The 23,191-nt window shown below is 39.8% G+C and overlaps 1 protein-coding gene across 1 annotated transcript in view; it reads right to left on the minus strand.

Annotated features, from left to right (window-relative positions):
* The window catches only part of C5 (complement C5), a 79,899-nt gene that overhangs the window by 7,256 nt on the left and 49,452 nt on the right, over window positions 1-23,191 (minus strand). The window contains exons 24-38 of the mRNA XM_036856822.1: window positions 22,764-22,976; window positions 22,220-22,295; window positions 19,458-19,617; window positions 17,669-17,764; window positions 16,201-16,372; window positions 14,165-14,370; window positions 12,610-12,762; window positions 12,315-12,380; window positions 11,119-11,200; window positions 10,061-10,109; window positions 4,649-4,751; window positions 4,209-4,283; window positions 3,987-4,092; window positions 2,803-2,886; window positions 1,792-1,881 (exon numbers count right to left, since the gene is read on the minus strand). Coding sequence (XP_036712717.1) covers window positions 1,792-1,881; window positions 2,803-2,886; window positions 3,987-4,092; window positions 4,209-4,283; window positions 4,649-4,751; window positions 10,061-10,109; window positions 11,119-11,200; window positions 12,315-12,380; window positions 12,610-12,762; window positions 14,165-14,370; window positions 16,201-16,372; window positions 17,669-17,764; window positions 19,458-19,617; window positions 22,220-22,295; window positions 22,764-22,976 — 1,731 coding nt within the window. The remainder of the gene's footprint in view (window positions 1-1,791; window positions 1,882-2,802; window positions 2,887-3,986; window positions 4,093-4,208; window positions 4,284-4,648; window positions 4,752-10,060; window positions 10,110-11,118; window positions 11,201-12,314; window positions 12,381-12,609; window positions 12,763-14,164; window positions 14,371-16,200; window positions 16,373-17,668; window positions 17,765-19,457; window positions 19,618-22,219; window positions 22,296-22,763; window positions 22,977-23,191) is intronic.

Below are 23,191 nucleotides of genomic sequence, written 5' to 3' on the forward strand. Positions count from 1 at the left end.
CCCTTGCCTCCATTCTTCAGATACCTCCACTGGTTTTGATCTTTGGTTTTTGATAGGACTCCATTTTCCAACCCGTCTTTGCTTGGATCGGCAACTATCTGACATGAAACATTCTCAATCCTGTTTTCTCTTCATTCAGGCATCAATGTTTAACCTATGGTGTGTTTGATCTCAGCTCTGAAATGACCAGCTTGAAGGGACCCATCTCTTCTATATGGCCTGAGAAAAAAATCCTCTTATTTTTGCTTTCGATGCGGTTGAAATGAATGACCTAAAAGTTTTTGTCCATTTTTGAGATCCTAGCTAGCTAGCAAGACATATAGACGAATGAATGAACTCATTGTGGCAGAACTGAAGGCTGTGTAAATCAGTAGCTTAAAGACTGTCCTGAATTTCAGATTCTTAAGTATTTATGGTGGATATGGGCAATGTACCTACTGTGGCCATAGGTGGATAGAGGGAATTATTTAATTTTGTTTCTATTCTATTATTCCAGCATTAACCTGTAGCTCCAAAAAAGACAGCTAAGTTTTTTCTTGAATGTAATGAACTAAATCCAGATTGCATTTACTCTCTGTGTTAAAATAGATTTCTTATATTTAAGAGTTAAAATAGTTCTATTATGGAGGGAAGAAATAACTTGGTTCTTCTAAATTTTAGAAAAAAATTGTTAAAAAAATATAGTATTCTCTTCAAGTCTCAATGTATTTTAAAAGTGGCAGTGGGTCTTGGCTGAGTTAGGCAACTTTTTAGTATTTTTTAAAAGCTCAAGATGAATTTGAAGGAAAGACCATGAGCCATACAAAATTCATTCTTGTGGCTGTATTTCCATTCAGAGAATTCAGCGTGATATGATGGAAATAATGCTGGAGACCAGGATGCATCCTAGTTCTATTACTTCTGGCATGACTTTGAGCAAATTATTTGGTCTCCCAGACCCTCACTTTCTTCATTGGTAAAATAAGGATAATTCTCTGTTACCTCCAAGGGGGCTTATGGGACACCAATGAGAAACCATATATGAAAGCAGTTGGTAAACACAAAATGCTACACGAACAGCACTGTTCTTATTTTTTATTTATAAATAACCCCCTACCAATTTTCAAGAAAAGATTTGAAATAGTGTATAATCTGTGTGCTCTCTCTCTCTCTCTTTCTCTATTAATAAAGCCACAAATAAACATTAGAAATTATGGACAGAAAATAAAGGATCTAATTCTATGAGGAATTTGAGACAAGACTACAACTGTACTTGGGCATTTGATTTAGTTCTGAGGTCTGGACAACAAGAAGGAGATGCTCCTTTTGAAATGGAGAGAGTCTCAAACATGGATTGCGACTGTGCATATATTAAAAATTATTTAGTACTGATATTTTTACCTTGTCTTTGGAGGGATTTGGAAAGCACCCAGACCCCCGAACCATCTTTGTCTCTGTTTCTGCTCGATTGACTGGAAGAATGCAGTAATGAAATCTTATACCTCTGTGGCTTCTCAAATATTCTCTTTGAATATGTTTTAGCACCTTTAATTCAATGGGGTCTGTTGGAATAAAGTGTCTTGGCTGCGTGTGCACCTCACTCCTATCATTTTTAATGAAAATCCTATTTCTTTGCTGAAGGATAAATAACTTTTCATGTTAATGCTGAAAATTGATGGCATTTCCTTCAAGGGAACATGTGGAATGTTGTATCTATATAATCACTGTGTAAAGTTGTAGATCTTCCTAACTGATCATGTTTTCATAAAATGTCATGTTTAATGGAACTATACATTGAACTTTTGAACCTACCATATGCAATCTCTGGTTTACATGCTGTTTCTTTTCTAGTAGCAGCAGAGATTGTCAGATCCAGTTCTGCCTGCATTTGTCCACAGTCAGCTGGATTTTGTGAAAAACAGTACAAGTTAGGTTAATGTAAGGAACAGACAGCTTTGGGAGTAAACATAGTTCTTTCTCATCAGCCCTGAGACAATCTAATATAATCTTACAAATACCAGATTCCTAAGACCTGTCCATTTTCTCCTCTTCCATAAAGTGAAACAGTATGTAAAGCAAAAACAAAACAAAACAAAGAAAAACAAAATCTTGAACAAGAGACTTATTCTTAGAATGGGTAGTCACTCCACATTCAGCTCTTTAGAAATATATATGCTTCATTGAAGAAAGGAAGAAATTTTTCCATTTTGAGTATAATCAAAAGTCCCTTGAAGGAACCAAATTGATGAGTTGACTGACTTACAGCTCTAAGATGGAGCAATAAGTACCTAAGAAATGTATAGATTTTAAGGATTTTGAAAAACAAAATAAAACCAAAATGAACCCAGACCCTCATGGAGTCAATTGCTGATTATTGGTGAGTTCTGGGTCTTTTCCTTGGCCAACAAGGCTGCCTTGATAGATGAAAGACCGAATGGAGAATGTCACTATCTGGGAAGGACAAGGGGAAAGAAAGAGGAGCTAGTGGCTCAGTCTGGAGCCTCTGTTCTCTTAGGCTATGGTCCTATTACACTAAAAAGACCAGATGAAAAGTAACAATTTCACATCATGTTATCCGTCTGATATCCAACAACCGTCTGGATGGTATTTCTCTGCCTCTGTACAGTAGGAACTATCGGGTTGTCCCAGAGCTGTCGAGAAGTAGCTGTACAGTGTTCAAGGAATGAGCTTTCAATCAGATGAGATTACATTTCTACTTCTGAGAAATGACAGTTTGTCAAACAGCTTCACCCAGATTAGTCCCAGATTATGAGTGGCTGCTTTAAATAAGCATGCAGCCTAAACACATTAAACAAAGTTTACCTTCGACACATTTGCACATTACTCCTTCACAGACTTTCTGAAGTTTGGTATGGGACGTGCTATAAAACATGGTGCACTGTTTATCTGCAGCAATGAAAGTGCAGTTAGAAGAGGTGGCCTGATGAACGCACAACAATTTACCCCATCAATGAGTCTCTCCCACGGGACCTTGGAGATCACCTATTCTAAGCCCTCTTTTTGTAGCTGAGGCCCAAGGAAGTTAAATTATGAATTGCCTGTCCTAACATGGGCCCCTTTACCCTCAAAATATTCTCCCTTTCTGTGCTTGAAATTTTACTCTTCAATATTCATTTCTTAGAATGAAAATATTTGGTGCTTCAATGAATGAGAGGAAAAAAATTATGTTACATGAGAGTCTATTGAAAGAATTGTAATTGGTAATTATTTAGGCTGGAGAAGAAAAGAAACTATATATTTACATAGTTTTGGGGTTTTTTTTTCTGTCACTCAAGGAGAAGAGAGGCTAACTATGTTCTATATGATTTCAGAAGTAAAACTAGATTGAATGGGTCTCAGAGTTTGCTTCACTTTAAGAATTTTGCAACAAGTAGAACTGTCCAAAGTGAAGTCTTCTGTCTTGTGAACCAAAGTGCTCTCCAATCACTTAATATTCTCAGAAGTGGCTGAATGATCAAACGTGGGGGTCATTCATTCGACATTTATCAATACACATTATGTACCTGACACTGTGCTAGGGGCACAAGGATGAAAACATTCTGTCTGGGGTTGTGGAGAAACCAATAATAACAATGCAATGTGGCAACTGCTATAATAGAGCTCTCTGCAAAATGTGATGAGATTATAGGTGGAGGAGAAGTTGATTCTGGGAGGATTAAAGAAATAGTAGGGTGAGTGGGCATCTCTAAAAAGGAGAGATGCAATGAATAGTAAATCTGAACACCAAAGATAAACTTGAGGCAAAGAATTTAAGTTGGGAGCAGTCTAATCCAGTTATTCTAAACATGAAGAAACTGAGGACCAGAGAGGTGAGATGATTTGTTCAATGTCACACAGCAGTTGTTTGCCCAAGTGGGGAATGTTTGTGAGGAATGAGCCCTGGGAGAGGCGATATATAAAATCTGCAGGCCTCTAGTGCATTTCTACAGGTTCCATAATGAATACAAAGCAGTCCTCTGAAGAAACTTTAGAGTAGAGTTGATTACCTGGTCTGTGGTACTCATACACTGTGAAAGTAGTAGGACTCAGGAACCCAACTTGAAAAAGTTCAACTATCCGGAATCGAACACAAAGGAACTCATTGGAAGGAATCTGTTTGACAAATTCAAGGTTTAAGAAAATCATGGGAGAGGAAAGACTCATAATATTTTAGGCTGCAAATTTTGAATAGTAATAATAAATGAAGAATGGTGAGAGGTGGAACCTACCGAATTCAGTTGCAGAATAACATGTCCATCTTTGATTTCATAATCAGTTAATAGTTGATCAACCCTTTCCACAAGCTAAGGGAACAAAGAGGAAAGCTCAAATTTAATTTCATGGACTTTTTGTTTAAATGCATTCACCCAGTGATGGAATGTTAGGTCACGGGGATGTAATCCACTATTTAAAGACATTGAAGAGCAGCTCCTCCCTTGAAAAAGTCTGAACATGTCATCGTATGCACTCACATTTTTCAGACCATGCAATTATATGTCCCTATTTCACTTTGAAAAATAAAAACTTAGGTAGATTGTTGGTTTGAAAAGAATATTCTGGCTGATTCTATGAAAGTGACTATTAGAAGGAATGGAAATAGCTTTGTTTGTAAAATAATGCAATAAATAAAAGCAAGTATCCATAACAATATATAAAAGAAAACATTTACAGCTTTTAAGTCTTCTGGGTTTGCATTGACTCCAGTAGGCAAAGAGATATCCATCACTGCATGGGAGGACCCAGATGATGATTCTTGACTGCTGAGCTTGTAGCTAAAATAAATTAGAGATTAGGAAATGAAATAAATAAATGGATAAGATTCTTTAAGAAAAGCCCCTGTTCCTTGGTAGGCTTTAACTTTCTAATTTGAGTCTCCAGTTATTTGCTTCTTTACAATATATGTGTTGCAATCTCTGAACTTTAGAGATGCAAGAGATTTCTGAGTCATCTATTCCAACTCTTTACTCACTTGACCGGTAATCTCAATGGACCTCCATTCTGGGGTTGGAAGAGATCATAAAAGCCATTCAGTCCAAGCTCCTAATTAGCTAGTTGAGGAAACCGAGGATGAGATAAGGTACTTGTTCAAGCTCACATGACTAGTTCACCTCAGAGCTGCATGAGTCTCTTGATTCTCATCCTAGTTCTTTTTCTAACGGAGAATATTCAAAGAAGAAAATTAATTGTATATTGGAAAGAAACTCAATAAGCATGTTCAGGAAAAGACTGGAAGGAAACACACTAAAATGTTAGCAGCTACTTTCTCTGGATGATGAGATTATACGTGATTATCTCTTTTCCATGCTTTTCTCTATTTTCTAAACTTTTCATAATAGATATTTTATTTAAAAAAATGTTTCAAGGACTATCCTTCGTCTAGGAATTGTGCTTGTGGGGAAGCTGAGGAGAAAGGCAAAGGGGGTAAAATGGGAGATTTGGTTTATTTTGTTTTTGTTTTTCTGGTATGAGAGAAAAGAATACTGAAATTCCCATTTCAGTAAATTCCCAAATCAGGAAATTTGGGTTTTATCCCAGTTCTGCTGAGAGTTTTCCCCAAATTATTTTCCCTTTCTAGAGCTCATTTTCTTTTTTGTAAAATTAACTGTGAAGAAGTATAAACTTGTGTTTTAAATTTATCTTTATAATTCCAAGGCTTCATCTTGAGAGGCAGAGAGGCCTGTTGCTACAATTAAGCAAAGTTAGAATACTTAAAAGAGGAGCAGGTTGGTGGGGTAAGGACTGGATGGGAGTGTGGTTCTGCAAAGGTTGAGTTTTAGATTCCAGCCTCACCTTATCATGTGGGAGAGGCAGCCGGACATTTGAGAGGGGAGCTTGGGAGAGCAGTTGGGATTAAAGGAAGAGCCTGGTGAGACAGCTTCATAAAGGGGAAAATGAACTGATCTCACCCAAAGGAATAAATATGAGTGCAATGGGAGGTATTATTTGAATTAGTGAGGTGGCAAGGGACCTCTTTTCCCCAATCATATCTTATTGAACATATATAAAGCAGACCCTACTAGAAGTTTTAGATGTCATATTTACCATAAAACTTTAAGTATTATAAAATTTCTGGCTTATAAAAATTTAACCCCATTCTTCACCAAATTAACAATTTAGAACAAAATATAAGGCAACTTGGAACTGAAATGTGACATCTAGCATCTCCCTAATTGGATGGGTGAGTGTCACCAGAAGCAGAGAGCTCTGGCTCACAGATGCAAATACTCTGTCAACATGATGGAAAAGGGCCTCCTGAGTGAAGAGTGTCTATGAAAAGTTGCTGGAGCCTTGATGACTGGTTGCCATGGTGACTGTTTCAACCGTGGAACAGAAACCTTCCTTTCAAGAAGCCCTTTGCCTGCTGCCAAGGACAGCAATCTTTCCCAAAGGCATTTTGTTCCAGGAGAAGGAGAGAAATGAAATCCTTTTTTCTTTTCTTATGAATACAACAGAGAAGTTGTAAAAAGCTAAATACACGAAAGAGACCCTCTGAACATAGAAATTGTGTGCTGGCATTTTTTAAATCAGGAGAGTGTATATTTGAAAGCAAAGACTTTCTCACATGAATAAGTACTGCACAGTTACATTTGGAATTTATCCAACCCAGCTTCAGCATCACAGAGCCAAAAGCATGTTCCACCTGGTTTTTTTGAACATTTTTGTCCCCGGTTTATAAAAACCAAAGGGTAGAATATGCAGTATTACATCTCTGTTGCTATCTTTTGTATATTAACAATCTGGAACTAGGCCTCCTGTCAATGAATTCAAATGAACAAGTTTTTGATGAGAGCCTTTTAATGTATAGCAGAGTTGTGGAACTACCGGAAGGCAATTTGGGATCAGATAGTCCAATATCCTTACTTTACAGAAGAGGCCCAGAGAAGTAAGCTGATTTGCTGAAGGTCATGTGAGTATTTCATGGCAGAGGCTGCCCCACAGGTGTCCAGCTCCACTATCATAGAGTCCTTGTGCCCTCCCTGTAGGTCCCACACATTGATTCTAGCTTTGCCCAGAACAAGTTTGCTCATACCTCCCTGCAACAAGTGCTATGGGTTTAAACAGTGATCACACCCTGTCCTCTAGAAGAGAGGTACCCAAGAGTGGGAATGGCAGGAAGCAAGCTGCCTGGGAAAGGGTGACCTTAACAGGACCTTAGGGAATGAGGAAGGGTGTGTAAGGGGGAACAGATGGCAGAGACTGGCCAAGGAAGGAAGGAGGGACCTCGAGTGGGCTAGCTGATGAAGGAATCCTGAGAAGAGAGTGACTGGGCTAGGGACCACAGAGAGGGCTGCAAAATGCTGGGAAGGAGGTGGTGAGAAATTCTGTGCTATTCCTCAAGGTCAGTGGTCTCAGATTACACTGATTGAAGGACGTGGTTTAGAAACTGGACTGGGCATCACGGTCTGGGCTTTGAGGCCCTAGCTCTGCCTCTAACTCTGTGAGAATCTGGCCGGTTACTTCACCTCTTGGGGCCTCAGTTTCTTTATTTCTAAAATAAGAGGATTACTATATCATCCCTAAAATCCTTTTCAGCTCCAATCTATGACACAACTCTATGGAATTTCTAAGTTACCCATACTGAGTGCTTTTCATCATATGTGATTATAAGTAAAAACAGCAAAATACCAGCCAGTTGTTTAGCATAGGAAGAATTAAGGAAACAGAACAGAACAGGAGGTACTAAGGGGTGGTTGAAAGAAGGAAGGAGCCTGTGTTCTAGTCCTGGCTCTGCCATTAACTGATTCACTCTGTGTGATCACTAAAGTATATATACATATTTTCAAAAACCTATATTTTCATAAACATTTTAGGATGGTGGTTTGGTAAGCAGAATAATGGCCTCCAAAGATGTCCACCTCTTAATCCCCTGAACCTGTGAATTTGTTACCTTACATAGCAAAAGGGACTTGTAGGTGTGATCAGGTTAAGAATCTTGAGCCAGGGCGATTCTCCTGATTGATTATCTGCGTGGGCCCAGTGTGATCACAGGGGTCTTTATAAGGGAAATAAACAGGAGAGTCAGAGAAGGAGGTTACGGTGATGGAAGCAGGGGTCTGAGTCAGAGAGAGATACTGGAAGATGCTGTGTTGCTGGCTTTGAAGATGGAGGGAGGGGCCACAAGCCAAGGAAAGCAGGTGCCTCTGGAATCTGGAAAAGGCTAGGACGTAGATTCTCCCCTAGAGCCTCCAGAAGGAACGTGGTCCCAATAACGCCTTGATTTTAGGACTTCTGACCCCCAGAATTATAAGATAATAAATTTGGGTTGTTTTAAGTCATTACATTTATGGTAAATTGTTACTAGCAGCAATAGGAAACAAAGATAGTGGCCAATTCAGGCCTTAGAGTTAGTTTGCTAAGGGTTCAGCATCCATGGTTCTCAGCCCTGGCTACCGTTAGAAGAACCTCCAGGGGTGAGCCCGGATGGAGTTTTGCATAGTTCTAAAATCTCTCCAGCTGAATTCAACGTGCAACCTGACTTGAGAACCACCGGCTGGCTGATAACGGCCAGGGATTTTGCTGGGTGAACATGATTTTTCTAAGTAAAAGATTGGAAGCTGCTTCTGAGAGAATCTTTTGCTCTTTCTTTTCCTAATACTTATATATCATATCTTTACCTTTCTGGAAGACAAATTAATATTTTAGTATTTGAATTAGAAAAAGGTCAAAAATGGGAGAGAAAACTATATATGAGCAAAACAAAGCTGTTCTGTACAGTAAGTAGCTATTTAATAATGGTGTGGAGAAAAGGGAACCCTCCTGCACTGTTGGTGGGAATGTAAATTGATACAGCCACTATGGAAAACAGTATGGAGGTTTCTTAAAAAACTAAAACTAGAACTACCATATGACCCAGCAATCCCACTACTGGGCATATATCCTGAGAAAACCATAATTCAAAAAGATACATGTACCACAATGTTCACTGCAGCACTAGTTACAATAGTCATGACAGCAACCTAAATGCCCATCAACAGATGAATGGATAAAGAAGATGTGGTACATATATACAGTGGAATATTAGCTATAAAAAGGAACGAAATTGGGTCATTTGTAGAGACATGGATGAATCTAGAGACTGTCATACAGAGTGAAGTAAGTCAGAAAGAGAAAAACAAATATCATATATTGACGCATATATGTGGAACCTAGAAAAATGGTACAGATGAACCGGTTTGCAGGGCAGAAATAGAGACACAGATGTAGAGAACAAATGTATGGACACCAAGGGGGGAAAGTGGCGGGGGGGGTGGTGGTGGTGGTGGTGGGATGAATTGGGATGTTGGGATTGACATATATACACTAATATGTATAAAATGGATAACTAATAAGAACCTGCTATGTAAAAAAAAAATTCAAAAAAAAAAACCAAACAAACAAAAGCAAATGAATGGATAAAGAAGATGTGACACATATATACAATGGAATATTACTCAGCCATAAAAAGGAACAAAATTGAGTTATTTGTAGTGCGGTGGATGGACCTAGAATCTGTCATACAGAGTGAAGTAAGTCAGAAAGAGAAAAACAAATACTGTATGCTAACACATATATATATGGAATTTTAAAAAGTGGTACAAATGAACCTAGTGGCAGGGCAGGAATAAAGACGCAGAAGTAGCGAACAGACTTGAGGGCACAGGGAGGGGGGGTGGGGAAGGGGAAGCTGGGATGAAGTGAGAGAGTAGCACCGACATGTATACACTACCAAATGTGAAATGGATGGCTAGTGGGAAGCTGCTGCATAGCACAAGGAGATCAACTTGATGCTTTGTGAATACCTAGAGGGATGGGATAGAGATGGTGGGAGGGAGGCTCAAGAGGGAGGGGATATGGGGATATATGTATACATATAGCTGATTCACTTTGTTGTACAGCAGAAACTAACACAACATTGTAAAGAATTTATACTCCAATAAAGATGCAGAAAAAAAAAAAGAATACCTGCTATGTTCCACATTAAAAAAGCGAACAATTTTGCATCTTCTGGACATTCTTATAATTCAAAAAGATTTGGAGAAATAATACTCTGGCAGAAGTGAGACCCTGAAGTCTACTCTCCCCTTGGTGGAAACGGGCTCACCTGGCACATGCCACTATGCGCTTGTATTCCGAGTTGCTGTAGCTGGGGGCTGGCACACACAGCAAACAAACAAGCAAGCAAACAAACAAAAATAAGAGTAAACCGTTTTTAGCTGTTTTGCAACATGTCAGAACAGAATCATTAATGAGCACGTCTCTAAACACACTTAAAAATGATTTGTGATTTGGAAGTTGCCACTTTTGATGATTTTAATGGAGATTCGTGGCTACTGACAATCCCAGGAAGTCTTGAAATCATTAGAACAGTTCTCTGCTCTCCAAGAACTTATAATTTAAGGAAGGAGTCATTTAAGGTAAATATGTGTTGGTCACGTGTCTGGGGGAGGTAGCAGGGAGGAAGAGCCGACGCCTGGATTTGCTGGTAGTTGGAAATTTCCTGCAGGAACAGGCTTCTGAGCCACAAACAGAAGCTATCAGGGCAGAGGGTAAAGGAGAACTGGGGTGTGCAAGTGGCCTTTCTTCTGGACTGGGAGGGGAGAACCAACCCATCAGAAGAGGGATGAGAGGGCCACAGGTTAAAAAAAAAGGCACATTAAGAAAGGATCATAAGTCCTGGAGAGATCAAGTTGAAGATGGGGGCAGAGAAATGTGCATTTGCCAGACTCCTTGGGATACAGAAAGGGTAAGGGATGGAAACCCAACAGAGTGATGAGAGAAATTCAGGGCCCGGGAATGGAACACTGACACAAAAGTAACAGAAATTCAAGTTTCTGAAATTAGACCCTTCTGTGGCTTTACAGCTAGTTACATTTTTTTTTTTATGCTAGTTACATTCTTAAAGTAATTTTTAGTCAAAACAATTTCTGGATCAATAGCGGATACATTTAGCTTAGATATTGTTATTTAATATCAATTTCCAACTATTATTAGTTACCTCTATTATAATAAATGGCAGTTATGTTTACTCAGATGTCAACCTGTTAAAGAATTTGAATAAGAAAATTGTTTTTTTGATTTAGCATGTTTTTCCTAATCAGGGAAGCTCTTTGGCATTCTTTATGCTTAACCAAATTTATAGTGTAAATCATGCTGGTTTACCTTCAATTTCCTGGGTTTCAATTTTCAGATGGAAGCTGCAAATTTCCTCAGAGGTACTGGTTTTGTAAAACACAGTTTTTACCTATATTGGGACAAGTAAACAAGAATATTCTGTTTAAAATGGGGAGTGGAAAAGGTAGTATGGCAGTACTGCGGCTGGAAATGGGATGCTTAAAGTATTTTCACCACCCAGTGCAAATGGTGTACATTAAAGACCATTTTCCCAGCAACTGGACTTCAGCAAACTCCACAGTTTGAAACATAGCTGAGAGGCCCAAGGTAAGCAAAAAACGATCTCTGTCCAGTCAGAACCTTGGTCCAAATCCCACGCAGTCAAATCTGAGCACCTCACTCTACAGGAAAGTTTTTAAGACTTTCATCTTTGTGCCTGTACACTAATTTTACAGAGAACACCACAAGGTCATGAAGTATGGTTTTCTTCAGCCCACAAACCACTGTGGTAACAACAAATTATAGGTGTGCATGGAAGGGCAGGGGTGCTGCCAGAAGTAGGTATAGTGAGAGTGACCAGAAGTGACAGAAAAGTGGACCATCCATCTCCCCACCCTCATGCAATCTTATAAACAATCTTTGAAGGAATACATGTACTAAAGATGAGCACACAATTAAATAATCAATAGAATGTTAACTTATGCTCAGAATACATAGTTTATTTTATTTTAGGCATTTGGCAGTTACACGTTTTTCTAAGCTGTTTATGTGTGTCCATGCAATCTATGGTTAAAAATAGAAGAAACTTAAGCCCTTACATATCCATCAATCCCCAATGATGCTGGACAAATGAGGTGAGACTATGTTACTAACCACCGCATCCATGTATATACACGTATGAGTGTATACATACAAGTCACATGTATATATACATATATAGACATAAAAATTATTTATCTCTCTATATAATTATATATATATATAATTTCCACAAATACACAGACTACATACATATAAAGATTAATAAAACCATTTTCAGAAAGAAATTGTGGGGACAGCTACCAAGATAGCTAGAAAGAATGATAAATGACTCTTACCTCAGTCATGGTTACACAAGCCCAGATTTCTGTAACTTTGTGGCAAAGTCCCTAACTTTCTTTTACGTTACTTAGTACAAGCTGACACATAACCCCAATTAAGTCACACATAACCCCAATTAAGTCGGCTCTCCATGAAATACTCACATGCACTGTAGCCAAGCCACTGTTTTGTCCAGTACTTAGGACAACAAGGTCATCATTGAAAGGCACCTGGAAAGATTTTTGCATTCAATATTATTTCTCATGCTTATTTACTTTGCACAGACACGGATTTGTAGGCTGTGGACAGTAAGAACTATTTCCAGTTACTTGTATGTTTAAATATACCTTAAAATAATCTAAAATGTGGTAATTAGAAAAATACGTATTAGCATCTGTAACAGATGATTTCAAAGCTCCCATCCGATTATAAAATACTATTAAAAAATCCTTTATTTACCTCTACTGGCCTCCCAAGGAAATTCTTCTCTGTCATCTTATAATGATAGAGGTCACCTTTATGCTTGTAAGAAACTTTGATATCCATATTCAAGCGGAGTTTTTTAACCAGGAGTGAATACTCTGTCAGGCCCTCGATGGCATTAATTGTATCCTATCAACAATCAGCAAGGCACAAAAATAGGTTTACTTATTTATGTACTCTCTGTTTACAAATACCCTTTCTCATGAGAAGGTGAGTCAGCATTGCCTGGAGATGAAACTCCAGCAGACTGAGTGAAACTGGTTAAGGGTCCCCATGTGGAGGTGGAAGGAAGATCTCCCCCTCCCCCACTAAGGATGCTGCTGTTAGCAGGGACAGAAAGGCAGTGTGGCCTCACGTCCAGGTTCTCTACCTGTCCTGAGCACGTGACTTCAGGCAAGTTACTCTTTGCAGAACACCTCCAACTCCTTGCATGACAATGTATCTCTTTCCCATCCTTAAGTCTCAGCTTAAATATCCGCACAGTGAAGCCATAAAGAAGCTCCCCCTTCTCATTATTCTGTTTTAATATTCTTCCCTTCTGCCCTTTAGAGCATTCATCTCAATTGGTAATATTTTTATGTAGAGTTTATCATTGGCGTCCCCCACTGCAATATAAGATTCATGGGGGCAAGTAGTATATTTTTCTTGGCATCCATTACATTTAGTAAGTACACACACATGGTAGCTATTCAACAAGCATTTGTTGAAGGAATAAATGGCTGAACTTAATTTTTCTGGACTTCATCTACTTCATCTACAAAATTAGGAAATGTGGCTGGATCAGAGATAGCAAATTTGTGGCTACCCTCTCTGCCCATGTCCATGCAGCCAGTGCTAATCAGCAAGGTCCTCTTTTCTCTAAGCCTCCAGTTGTACCCATGATGAAACCATTTGCCTCCCCGGATTAGATGATCACTAATGTCACCCTGAAGGAACCCTCTAGCTCTAAATTTTATATACATATACACACACACCCCGTCATTGTCCACGCATCCAGGGAACAGGGAAGATGCTAACATTTGAGATAAACTTGAATGTAGATATACACTAAACAACTGCATATAGTTATAATGTAAAATATACATACTTAAATGAGTTTACATTGGTAGGTAGATAGATAAACATGTTAATAATCAGTATTCCTCTCACTTTTTATTTGTTTTGTGGAAGGGAACATCAGTACCTTTGCATGGCAGCTGCTGTTTCTTACATAGGATTTAACTCTCCTAGCCCTTCATGGTAATTAAGAATCATAAAGGAAGTACTGGGCTTAGACTCAGGAGACGTGAGTTCTGATTTTGGCTCTGCCACTAACTCCCTGAATGAACCTCCTGAGGCTGACTTGCTCCTCTGTATAAGAAGGGTGTCAATGCAGATATCCATTAGGGTCCTTGATTCTAGTCCTTTATTCATATCTTTGGTATGCTCCCTTGGTGACAGAAGCATGGAGGTCAGAAGGAGTGTGGAATGTGTGGTGTGGGAGGCACGAAAAATATCTCCAGGAGGATGGACCATGAGAAAGAAACATTACCTGGGTCGAATAAAAGCCACCTCCATACCTCTGCTCTTCTGATAGCCATTTGATGATTAGATTAACGTAATTCATGTCTTTCAAGCTCAGGCTGGTAAGTAAGGCATAGGCCGTGGTTTCTACCATGTGTGCTGTGCCGGTATTAGGTGCAGAGCTGTCTTTCTGTTGAAGATCACCTTTCCAAAAACGATATATTGGTGGATTACCTGAACATCAACAAATCGCACTGGTAAATATGATGAAAAGTGTGAATTTGGCATAACAATTCTAGCAGGTTTCTAGAAGTTTCTTCTGGTAGTGGCCTTCTGGTTTCCAGAAATTTCTTACTCTTTTGTAAGAAGAACTTTCTCAAGGTGACCAATACAAACAAGATCCCTTAATACAGGGCTCTTTTAACTATAATGGAAAAAATCTAAAAAAGAACGTATATATATATATATATATATATATATATATATATATATATATATATATATATATATATGTATAACTGACTATAGTTCCCTGTGCTATCCAGTAGGACCTGGTTGTGTATCCATTCTATATATAATAGGTTGCATCTGCTAATCCCAACCTCCCACTCCATCACATCAGAATTACCTGATTTGCACGACTTTGGACAAAATGTTTTCCCTCACTCGTGGAGGCTGTATTTAGAATGAAAGTTTTGGTTTTTAAAGATACTTCCAGATCAAACATTATTTGAATTATTAAGTTCCCTTCTAGCTCTTAAATTCTATGATTTTATGATTCATTTCTTACAATACCCAAGACATTTCTTTTGTGTTATTTGAAAAGTATTATACAAGTGGTTTCGAGGTATATGTTAAGAGTCAGTCATTTTTAAATGATGACAGAAGTCAAATTTTGTAGATAATGATAAACCTCATGTAAGATTTATTAAACTTTTAGAAAACCTTAGTCAGGAGACGGCTCAGAAGTGCCCAACCATGCCGGTGCTGGTCTAGGCACATTGGCCAATGACCACAGCTCCTCTCTATTTCTTTACTGTTGACCCATAGGAAGCAATATCTTTATTCTTCAAAATGAAATATATACCTTTGTAGTCAACCTGGTACAATACAAGGTAGGTCATGCACTCTCCTGGGGCTCACACTGGCCCCCATAGCACCTTGATGTGAATGAGACTCAGGCACCCCTTGCTCAGGGTAGAAGCTGACTCAAACCAGGGTGCATGGATTGGGGAGCGGAGCACAGGCTGGATTTCAGCCTTAATTCACCTGCTTGCTTGGGTGCTTTGTACATTGCACAACTGTATACAGGAGTCCTGCAGAGCTCCAGTAATGACCTCCAAGGTCCTACATGGCACTCCCTCACCCTTTCCTTCCCTGACATCACTTCTTACCCTCATCTCATTTCTCTCCAGCCATACTGGCCTCCTGGCCTTTTTTGGAGCACCAGGCACGCTCCTACCTCAGTAATATGCAAAGTTGTTTCTCCACCAGGAAACACCCTTCCAGAGAGCCACTGGCTTGCTTCCTCACCTCCTTCAGGTCTTGACTCAAACACCATCTTCTCAGTGAGGCTTAAGCCTGGCAACCCCATCTAAAATTACAACCCACCCCCTCGCCCTGTCTCACTTCCCTGCTTCATTTTTCTTCATATCAGTCATCACTAACCTATTCAGTATATTAAATGTTTTAGCTATTTATCGTGTTTGTCTCTCCCTAACTAGAATGTAAGTTTCATGAAGGCCTGAAATTTTTTTTTTTTTTTTTGGTCTGTTGCTTTATCCCAGAGCCTAGAACAGTGCCTGGTGCATAGGAGGTACTCAATACTCAATACACTCAATACACATTCGTTCCTTTGTTGAATTAAGGAATGAATAAATATGTGCTGAATGAGTGACTAAGTAAATGAATAACAGCGCTTATTCCATTGTATTGTGATGATTTGTTTCTTGAGGGCAGGGACGGTGTCTCACTCCGCTATGCATGCCACCACCCCTTCCCCAATTAGCAGACGGTACATGCCTAGTAGACACTTGCCGAGTACCTGTCAGGAACAAGTCATACCTTTAACCAAAGCTTCCTTCTTCAGGGCTGAGACAATTGAACGAAACTGTGGGTGTGTTTTATCTCCCAGGGAAAGAGCAAAAGCAGCAATGGCCAGTGTAAAAGTACTCTGGGTCGAGAGGGTATTTTCAAGCAGAAAGGTGTCAGCTTTAGTTACAGCTGTGCTGACTTTCTGGAAACAAGAGCAGAAGATACCTAAGTTTCTTTGTCAAGCATCGGCCTATCAACTGATGGGAACTGCCCCCAGGTTGCACCACTCTGGGGCAGGCAAGGTGAAGGGTGGAAAGAGAAATGACCTAATGGAAATGGATGGTGTCTCCCTGAAGCAAATCCTTCCGGGAGAAGGAGCAGAGCGTAACCTGGAAAGTGAAAACGAGATTGTCCACATCTGGTTGTTTTAGTTTCTGAATCCTCCCCTCCTCGGTAGAGGTTTTTCCACTGAATTTCTGCTTCCCATGTCAGACCTAGCCTCTGGGAAGGAGAAGCACCAAGTATAGACACAGCTGTCTCCATTCCCCCCCAGCATAGCTGAAACAGATTCACATTTTCAAAAGGAGTTTTACTAACTAAAACCATCAGTAGTAGAAAAAGAGCCAAGCTGTCAAAGTACTTTTTGATCCTAAGGATTCCTGGGAAAATAGTCTTTATGACTTTGTCCTGAGACAACTAAAGTAGTTATTTTGGATAAGTGGATGAGGAGGCAGCATGGTGCATCGCTGCTGACACCTTGCCTGGCGCATTCTCTCCCAGCACCACTGCTAACTTCTCCTTGTTGATTATTTTGTCTTGCTGGATATATATATAAAACAATTCTCTTGAACTAAACTAAACAATTATTTTGTTTTGTGGTTTGAGTCCTATCAATCCCCTTGGGTTTTTCCATCTTGGTTCTGTCTGCTGGCTTGAAGGACATGTCTAATTTACTTCCCAGATCAGGGTCTCAATTCTGTTAACCTTTGGAATCTTCTATATTGATTCACTTAAGTGGATCCTCTCCTTTCTCCCTTCAGCTTCCAAGCAAATGAAACAGCACAACCCAAGGCAGCAAACGTGGTATGGGGCATCCTCAACAGTTCTGTGATACAGAGTACCTCAACATTCTGTATTCCGGGTTATAGAACAACAGTCACATACGTGGCATAAGATTTAGCAGAGGTAAGAGTAGGAAGCTGCGGACACGGGGTCATTTTCTCATCACAGTCAGAAGTTATCTGTTCTAATCACAGCTCTACGAGTCAGTAGCCTGTGACATGGGACAATTAAATTCACCTTTCCTACAGACCTCAGCTTTCTCAACTGTCAACGAGTGGGTTGGACTAGATGTTCTCTAGTATCTATCATAATTCTGAAATCCTTAAATTCTGGATTTAAAGTTATTCTCAAGCCCCCCTCTTACCTTCCCCCCTCCCCCCAAGAAAATGGTATGGAAAAAGACCATGGGTGTTGGAGAAAGAAAACTCTTACTTACCTCCAGAGGGCATATATCAAAGGCCTTTCTAATTCCAATCACAGCAAAGGCTGTAAGATATAAAGTTTTCTCTCGGGCTTCAATGGGCAAGGTACCCTAAAAATAAGCAATGTTTAAAAAGGAGAGCGAACTGGTGTCTTTAAAGTGAAATGACCTGGCTCTAATCTCCACTTTGGACCTACTCTCCTTCTCTCCCTTCATGCACTCTAGTCGGACTGCTTGCGTTTTTTCAAAGCTCTGAGTCTTACATGCTTTCACTTGCTTTTCTCTCCTCCACCTCTCTACCCTGTAGCTCCACTTCATACCTCTTCACCACGTTCAAGTTCACCCTCTCCTTCTAGACCCTGTTAAAATGCCACCTCCTCTGCGAAGCACTATTCTGCCTCTGTTCTCCCACATTTTCTCCTCTTAGGGCAGTGACGTTCCTATGCAATGCTTCCAAGACCTTCCAGTAAGTAACCTTTACTTTTCTCTCCAGCTTTATTTTGTGCCACTCACCCTCTGGACTTCTCGGCTCCAGCTCTTTTAATGAACCACCCTCTCGCTACTTCAAGATAACAGGCATGATGTTTGCTCCGCTTGCAACACTCTGCCTGCCTCCCTCCTACCTAGCTCCCAGGGACCAGGTCAACCCATTTTCTCAACTCCCCCAATCTAGGTTAGAGTTCCTGCTTTCAAAGAAACTGTATTTCCCTTTTCTTAACATGAATCACACACTTGAAATCACTTACTCAATGTCTGACTTCTCTGCTAGACTGTAACTGCCATGGCCTCAGTGACCACACCTGTTTTGTTCACTGTTATGTCCCTACCATGTAGCACTTTGTACACATTCAATACATACTTATTGAATAAATAAATGAACACACACACTTAAATCTTGGTTAGAGTTATTAGCACTTATACCCCACTTTCCCTACCAGTGTGTGAGCTCCTTTGTGGCAGGGATACTCTCTGGTCCATCCTTCCCACTCTTCCTCCCCCATGGTGCCCCAAATAGGCCCTTGCATGTTTTAGGTGTTTAGTGAATGGTTGTTGAATGGATACGAATAGATGGATGGATGGGTAGGATCTTAAAAAAAATTGTTGTAGTATTTTACTCTTCAAATAGCACCTAGATGATGTCAGTTGCCGGCATTTCTTGTGTGAGTCCTAATCGGTCCTAATTATGGGACCCCTGTCAGCCAAGAGGCCACTTGTGACTGATATGAAAGGGATTGGATTGGGGCAGGCAAAATAAATAAATAAATAAAAGCTGTTGGATCCTAAAAAATACATTCTAGGAGTAGAAGATGTTGTAGCAGTATTTTGCAGAGATTTTGCAATTCAAGTATGTAAGTGGATTCCAATTTCAAACAACATTTTGTTGTACTTTTAATAAATTGACCCCAGTCTTTCTAACAGAGTGTAAATAGGATCCCTTCCATGTTTCACAACAACATGTTGCAGCCTTGACCTGTAAGAAGGCTCTGAAGTTCAAGTTCAGATTCATACCAAGTGTACATGGACAAATTAGCACATTTTACCCGTTCTGAGATCACTAGCACTTGTACCCTGTGACCCACTAATGCCTGTTACACCAGATGTCCAAGATCTCACTCATCTGACCTATGCTGAATTGTCTGAAGAGCAGGATGAGAAGACCTTTCAAATTCTTTGTACACAAGAGAAGTTTCTTGCAGGATTGCATATATTCTCCCCTCTCTTTTTCACTCTTATAAAATGGATGAGAACACAACTCAAACTTCTAAATAAAACTATTGCTCATCTGTGCATTTGGTTTCCTTACCTGTAATTTTATTGGTTGATAGTCGGAATTTTCCTTGAATGATCCATTTTCTAGTTGACAGTTCTCAACCAGCCACAATAAAGAATTACAAATTGAATTTTGGTTTTGATCTACATATTTACTTACTTGTCCAAGTACTCTTAAAGCAAAAGCTGTTAACCTTTGAGACAAAATCAAATAAATAAACATTTAGACATTGAATCCCTTTTGGCTTTCAACTTTCAGTGTGTTTTAGTTCATACAGTGTTTATTCTTGAAAAGAAAATAATGTTTTAAAACACACAATTCCAAAGTAAGTTGTTACCATTTCACAAGGGCAGGGAAGATTTCAGGAAGATCTCCAAAAACAATCAAATGTGAGCAGCACATCTTCTGTGACTGCAACATTGTTAGCTTGTACACAAGCTGAAAATTGATGCCTGATGATAAAGAAATTCTTCTTTCTCTAAAGTTAAAGACAATAGTGTTGAAACAAATAGTTTTGTGTTAAAGCACTGACTCATGGGCATGAGATATGGAGGAAAGAAATCATAAAATTCTAGATTGTAAAATTTGTACAAGCTATCTGATCTAAATCCCCGTCTGAAGTCTGAATTCTCTTCCCCAACATCCGTGGGAGTGTTTATCTCGCTTCCCCTTGAGCCATGTTATTGATGCAGAACTCACCACCTCCCAAGGAAGCTCTAATTATTATGATTAATTAGTCAAAAAATAAGTTCAGTCTCTACTGTCTCTCAAAGAATATCAGAGGGGATCTAAATACTTCATGACCCCATGTGCCCCTTATGCCTCCTTTCTTCCCCTCCAATTCCTTCACTCAGCAGCCCAGGAGCCAGAAGCCCTTGAGACTCAGACCACTTGACTCTCTCCCTCACTTTAAAATTTTGTTTTCCTTTTCCTTTTTAAAGGAATATTATTCTTAGTACTTTTTGTATCTTCCTTGTATTTCTAAAAAAAATTTTTTTGGAAAGTATTCAGGTGTTGGCCATTTTCTTCTATGTATGTTTATCTCCAAAGGAACTCATGGAGTTGGGCCTGGGGTGGTTGGGTCCAAGAGTTTCTATGTTTCTGGCTGGACACCATCCACTCAGTCTTGCCCAGAATCTTGAGAGGCTCTGGGGGTTTCCTGAGAGGCTATCGCATCTTCTCGTGGGGATTTCTGTTCTCCAGGCGTTTAGTTTCCAGCTCCTGCTGTGGTGTTTTCCAGTCTGTATCGACCCCCACTCCCTGCATCCTGGGTTTTATCCTCTGATTGCCATACTCCAGGGGCCTGTGTGTCTTTCAAAATGTGCCACCCACACAGGGTCAGACCCACGTCTAAGGTACAATCTGTGAAACGTGGTGACTGGTTGGATATAAAGGAAAGGAAAGGGAAGGGAGGAGTCAAACTTGGTCAGTGGAGGACAAAGTATTGCTGTGCACTGATTAGGGGAACAGAGGAACAAAAGAATGAATTTGGCATGGAATGTGTTCAAAGGGCTTTTGGCTCCCAAGTCCACAGAAATGTGGATCTGGAGCTTAGGAAAGAAGATAGGCCTTGAGACGTGATTAGAGAATCATCTGCATAGGAATTATGGAAGTCATGGGCAAAGATGAGATTGCACAAGGAGAGAGTCTAGAAAATGAGGGTCAAGGATAAAATCCTGGGGACTCTCAACAGTTAAAGGGCATAATTTAAAAGACAATTATTCTAGACTGTAAACCCCTTAAAAGTGTTTCATATAGCAGAACCTACAAAGTACCTGTCACAGTGTTTTTAGTAAATATTTTGTCAAAGCATGATATTATTTTTTGAAGATAAGTTGCCATATGGATTTATTAATTCAGACTGACTTTCCCTCAAATAATCAGAATTTTGGAAGTTATTATGCTTCACCAATTAAGTACTTACAGAGCACCTACTATACGCCAGGTACATACGAGGCACTAGGAACACTTGAAACTGCCCACATAGAGCTTACATTCTAGTGGCGAGACAGACAATAAGTGTGGTAAGTAAGAATGTTAGTGATAAATTCTAAAGAGTAAAGGAAAGCTGGGGAGAAGAATATGAAGTGTTGGGATGGGAATGGCATGCTAGATAGAATGATCAACAGAGGCCTCGTTGAGAAGGTGACTTTTGGTAAAGACTTGAAGGCGGTAGGAGAGTCAGCCATGCTGATACCTCAGGAAGAGGGGGAAGAGGGAGTACTCAGTGCAAAGGCCCTGAGGTGGAAGCATGGCTGGCATGTTCGAGGAACAGCAAAAAGGCCAGTGAGGCTCGAGTGGAGTGAAAGAGAGTAGTAGGGGATGTAGTTGGAGAGGTGAGGTAGGGCTAGACCATGTAGGGCCTTGTAGATCACAGTAAGAAGTTTGGTTTTTACCCTGGGTAAGATGGGAAGCTCCTGAATGGTTTTGAGGGACGTGACCTAACATGTTTTAACAGACTCCCCTCTGGCTGCTGTGTTGAGTATAGACTGAAAAGGGGCAAGGGCTGAAGCTGAAAGACCAGAGGGGGCTAGTGTCATAATCCAGGTATGAGATGAGAATGGCTTGGACCAGGGTGGTGGGTTGGGGTTGGTGAGAAGTAGTCAAGTTCAGGATATATTTCGGAGGTGCAGCCAAAAGGATTTGCTAGATCAGATGTGGCTTGTAAGAGAAAGAGGGCAGTGAAGGATGACCAGGCTTTTTGCCTGAGCAACTGGACAGAGTTTCCTCTAAGGTTGTTATTCTTTAGTTAATTAACTACTATATGAAAATGCAAGTCAAAACTTTGTACTTACCAAGTGCTAGCACTTCCACCCTTCCACATGCTGTAAGAATAGTCAGTATTTCTGAAGGACATGATGCTCACCATCCCTAAGAGGCACCAGGGAAAGAACACAGTGCTTCAGTGAGCCCCGTTTCCACTCAGAGAGTGCTTTATTAGCCCCTGGGAACACTAAACTTCCTTTGGTGTTGGGCAGCAAGCACATGCTCTGTGGCCAGCACTGAACTTCTCAAAGGAAGTATATGAATCGCTTGAATTGGGAATTATGAAGTAGAACATTCTGAGCTCATTCAAGAAGGAAGGAAGTACTCTGCAGAGTTTGGAATGCAGGTGTCTTGTATCTCATCCAGGCGTTTTAGTAAGTTAAGCCAAAGCGCTCCAGCAAACAGTATTTATTTGTGTAATAGAGTCCACCCCAAGAATTTTTTTTTTTGGCTGAAATGCTTTTACAAATAAGCTTTTGTATGATTCATAACTTAAATATTAGTTTAATCAAACTATTAGTTTAAAAATCACAAGATTTTAATGTATAATATGTGAAATAGTTTTTTTCTTACCTTCTTTTAATTTTTTCTTCAAGTTCTGTTTTTGAGTTAATGAGTTAGCAGAAAAAATGTTCCAATTATTTCCTGCTTCCAGGTAGTGAAAAACATAGAATACTGGGACAGTGCTCATCAGTTCTGCCTCTGCATTCCCTTTGGGGAGGTGGGTAAGGATATCAATGCCTTCCTGACTCAGAACTGCAGACATGACCTCACCTATAAGCAGTCCTGAAACAAACAAACAAGCACACAAACAAAAATCATTGTAGGTACAATCAATTTCTGTCAACTTCTAACTGAGTAACAGTATATTTTAAATGGAGATAAGAGCAACCATCCCTATCCTTTCCTTTTTATCTAGGCAGCTGAATTACTTCTCAGAACTGGAGAGAGGAAAAAAATTTGATTAGAAGATGTATTTAAAAGAAACACCAAAAGCAGGC

The sequence above is a fragment of the Balaenoptera musculus genome, chromosome 6 (genome assembly GCF_009873245.2).
Source record: "Balaenoptera musculus isolate JJ_BM4_2016_0621 chromosome 6, mBalMus1.pri.v3, whole genome shotgun sequence".
NCBI lineage: Eukaryota > Metazoa > Chordata > Mammalia > Artiodactyla > Balaenopteridae > Balaenoptera > Balaenoptera musculus.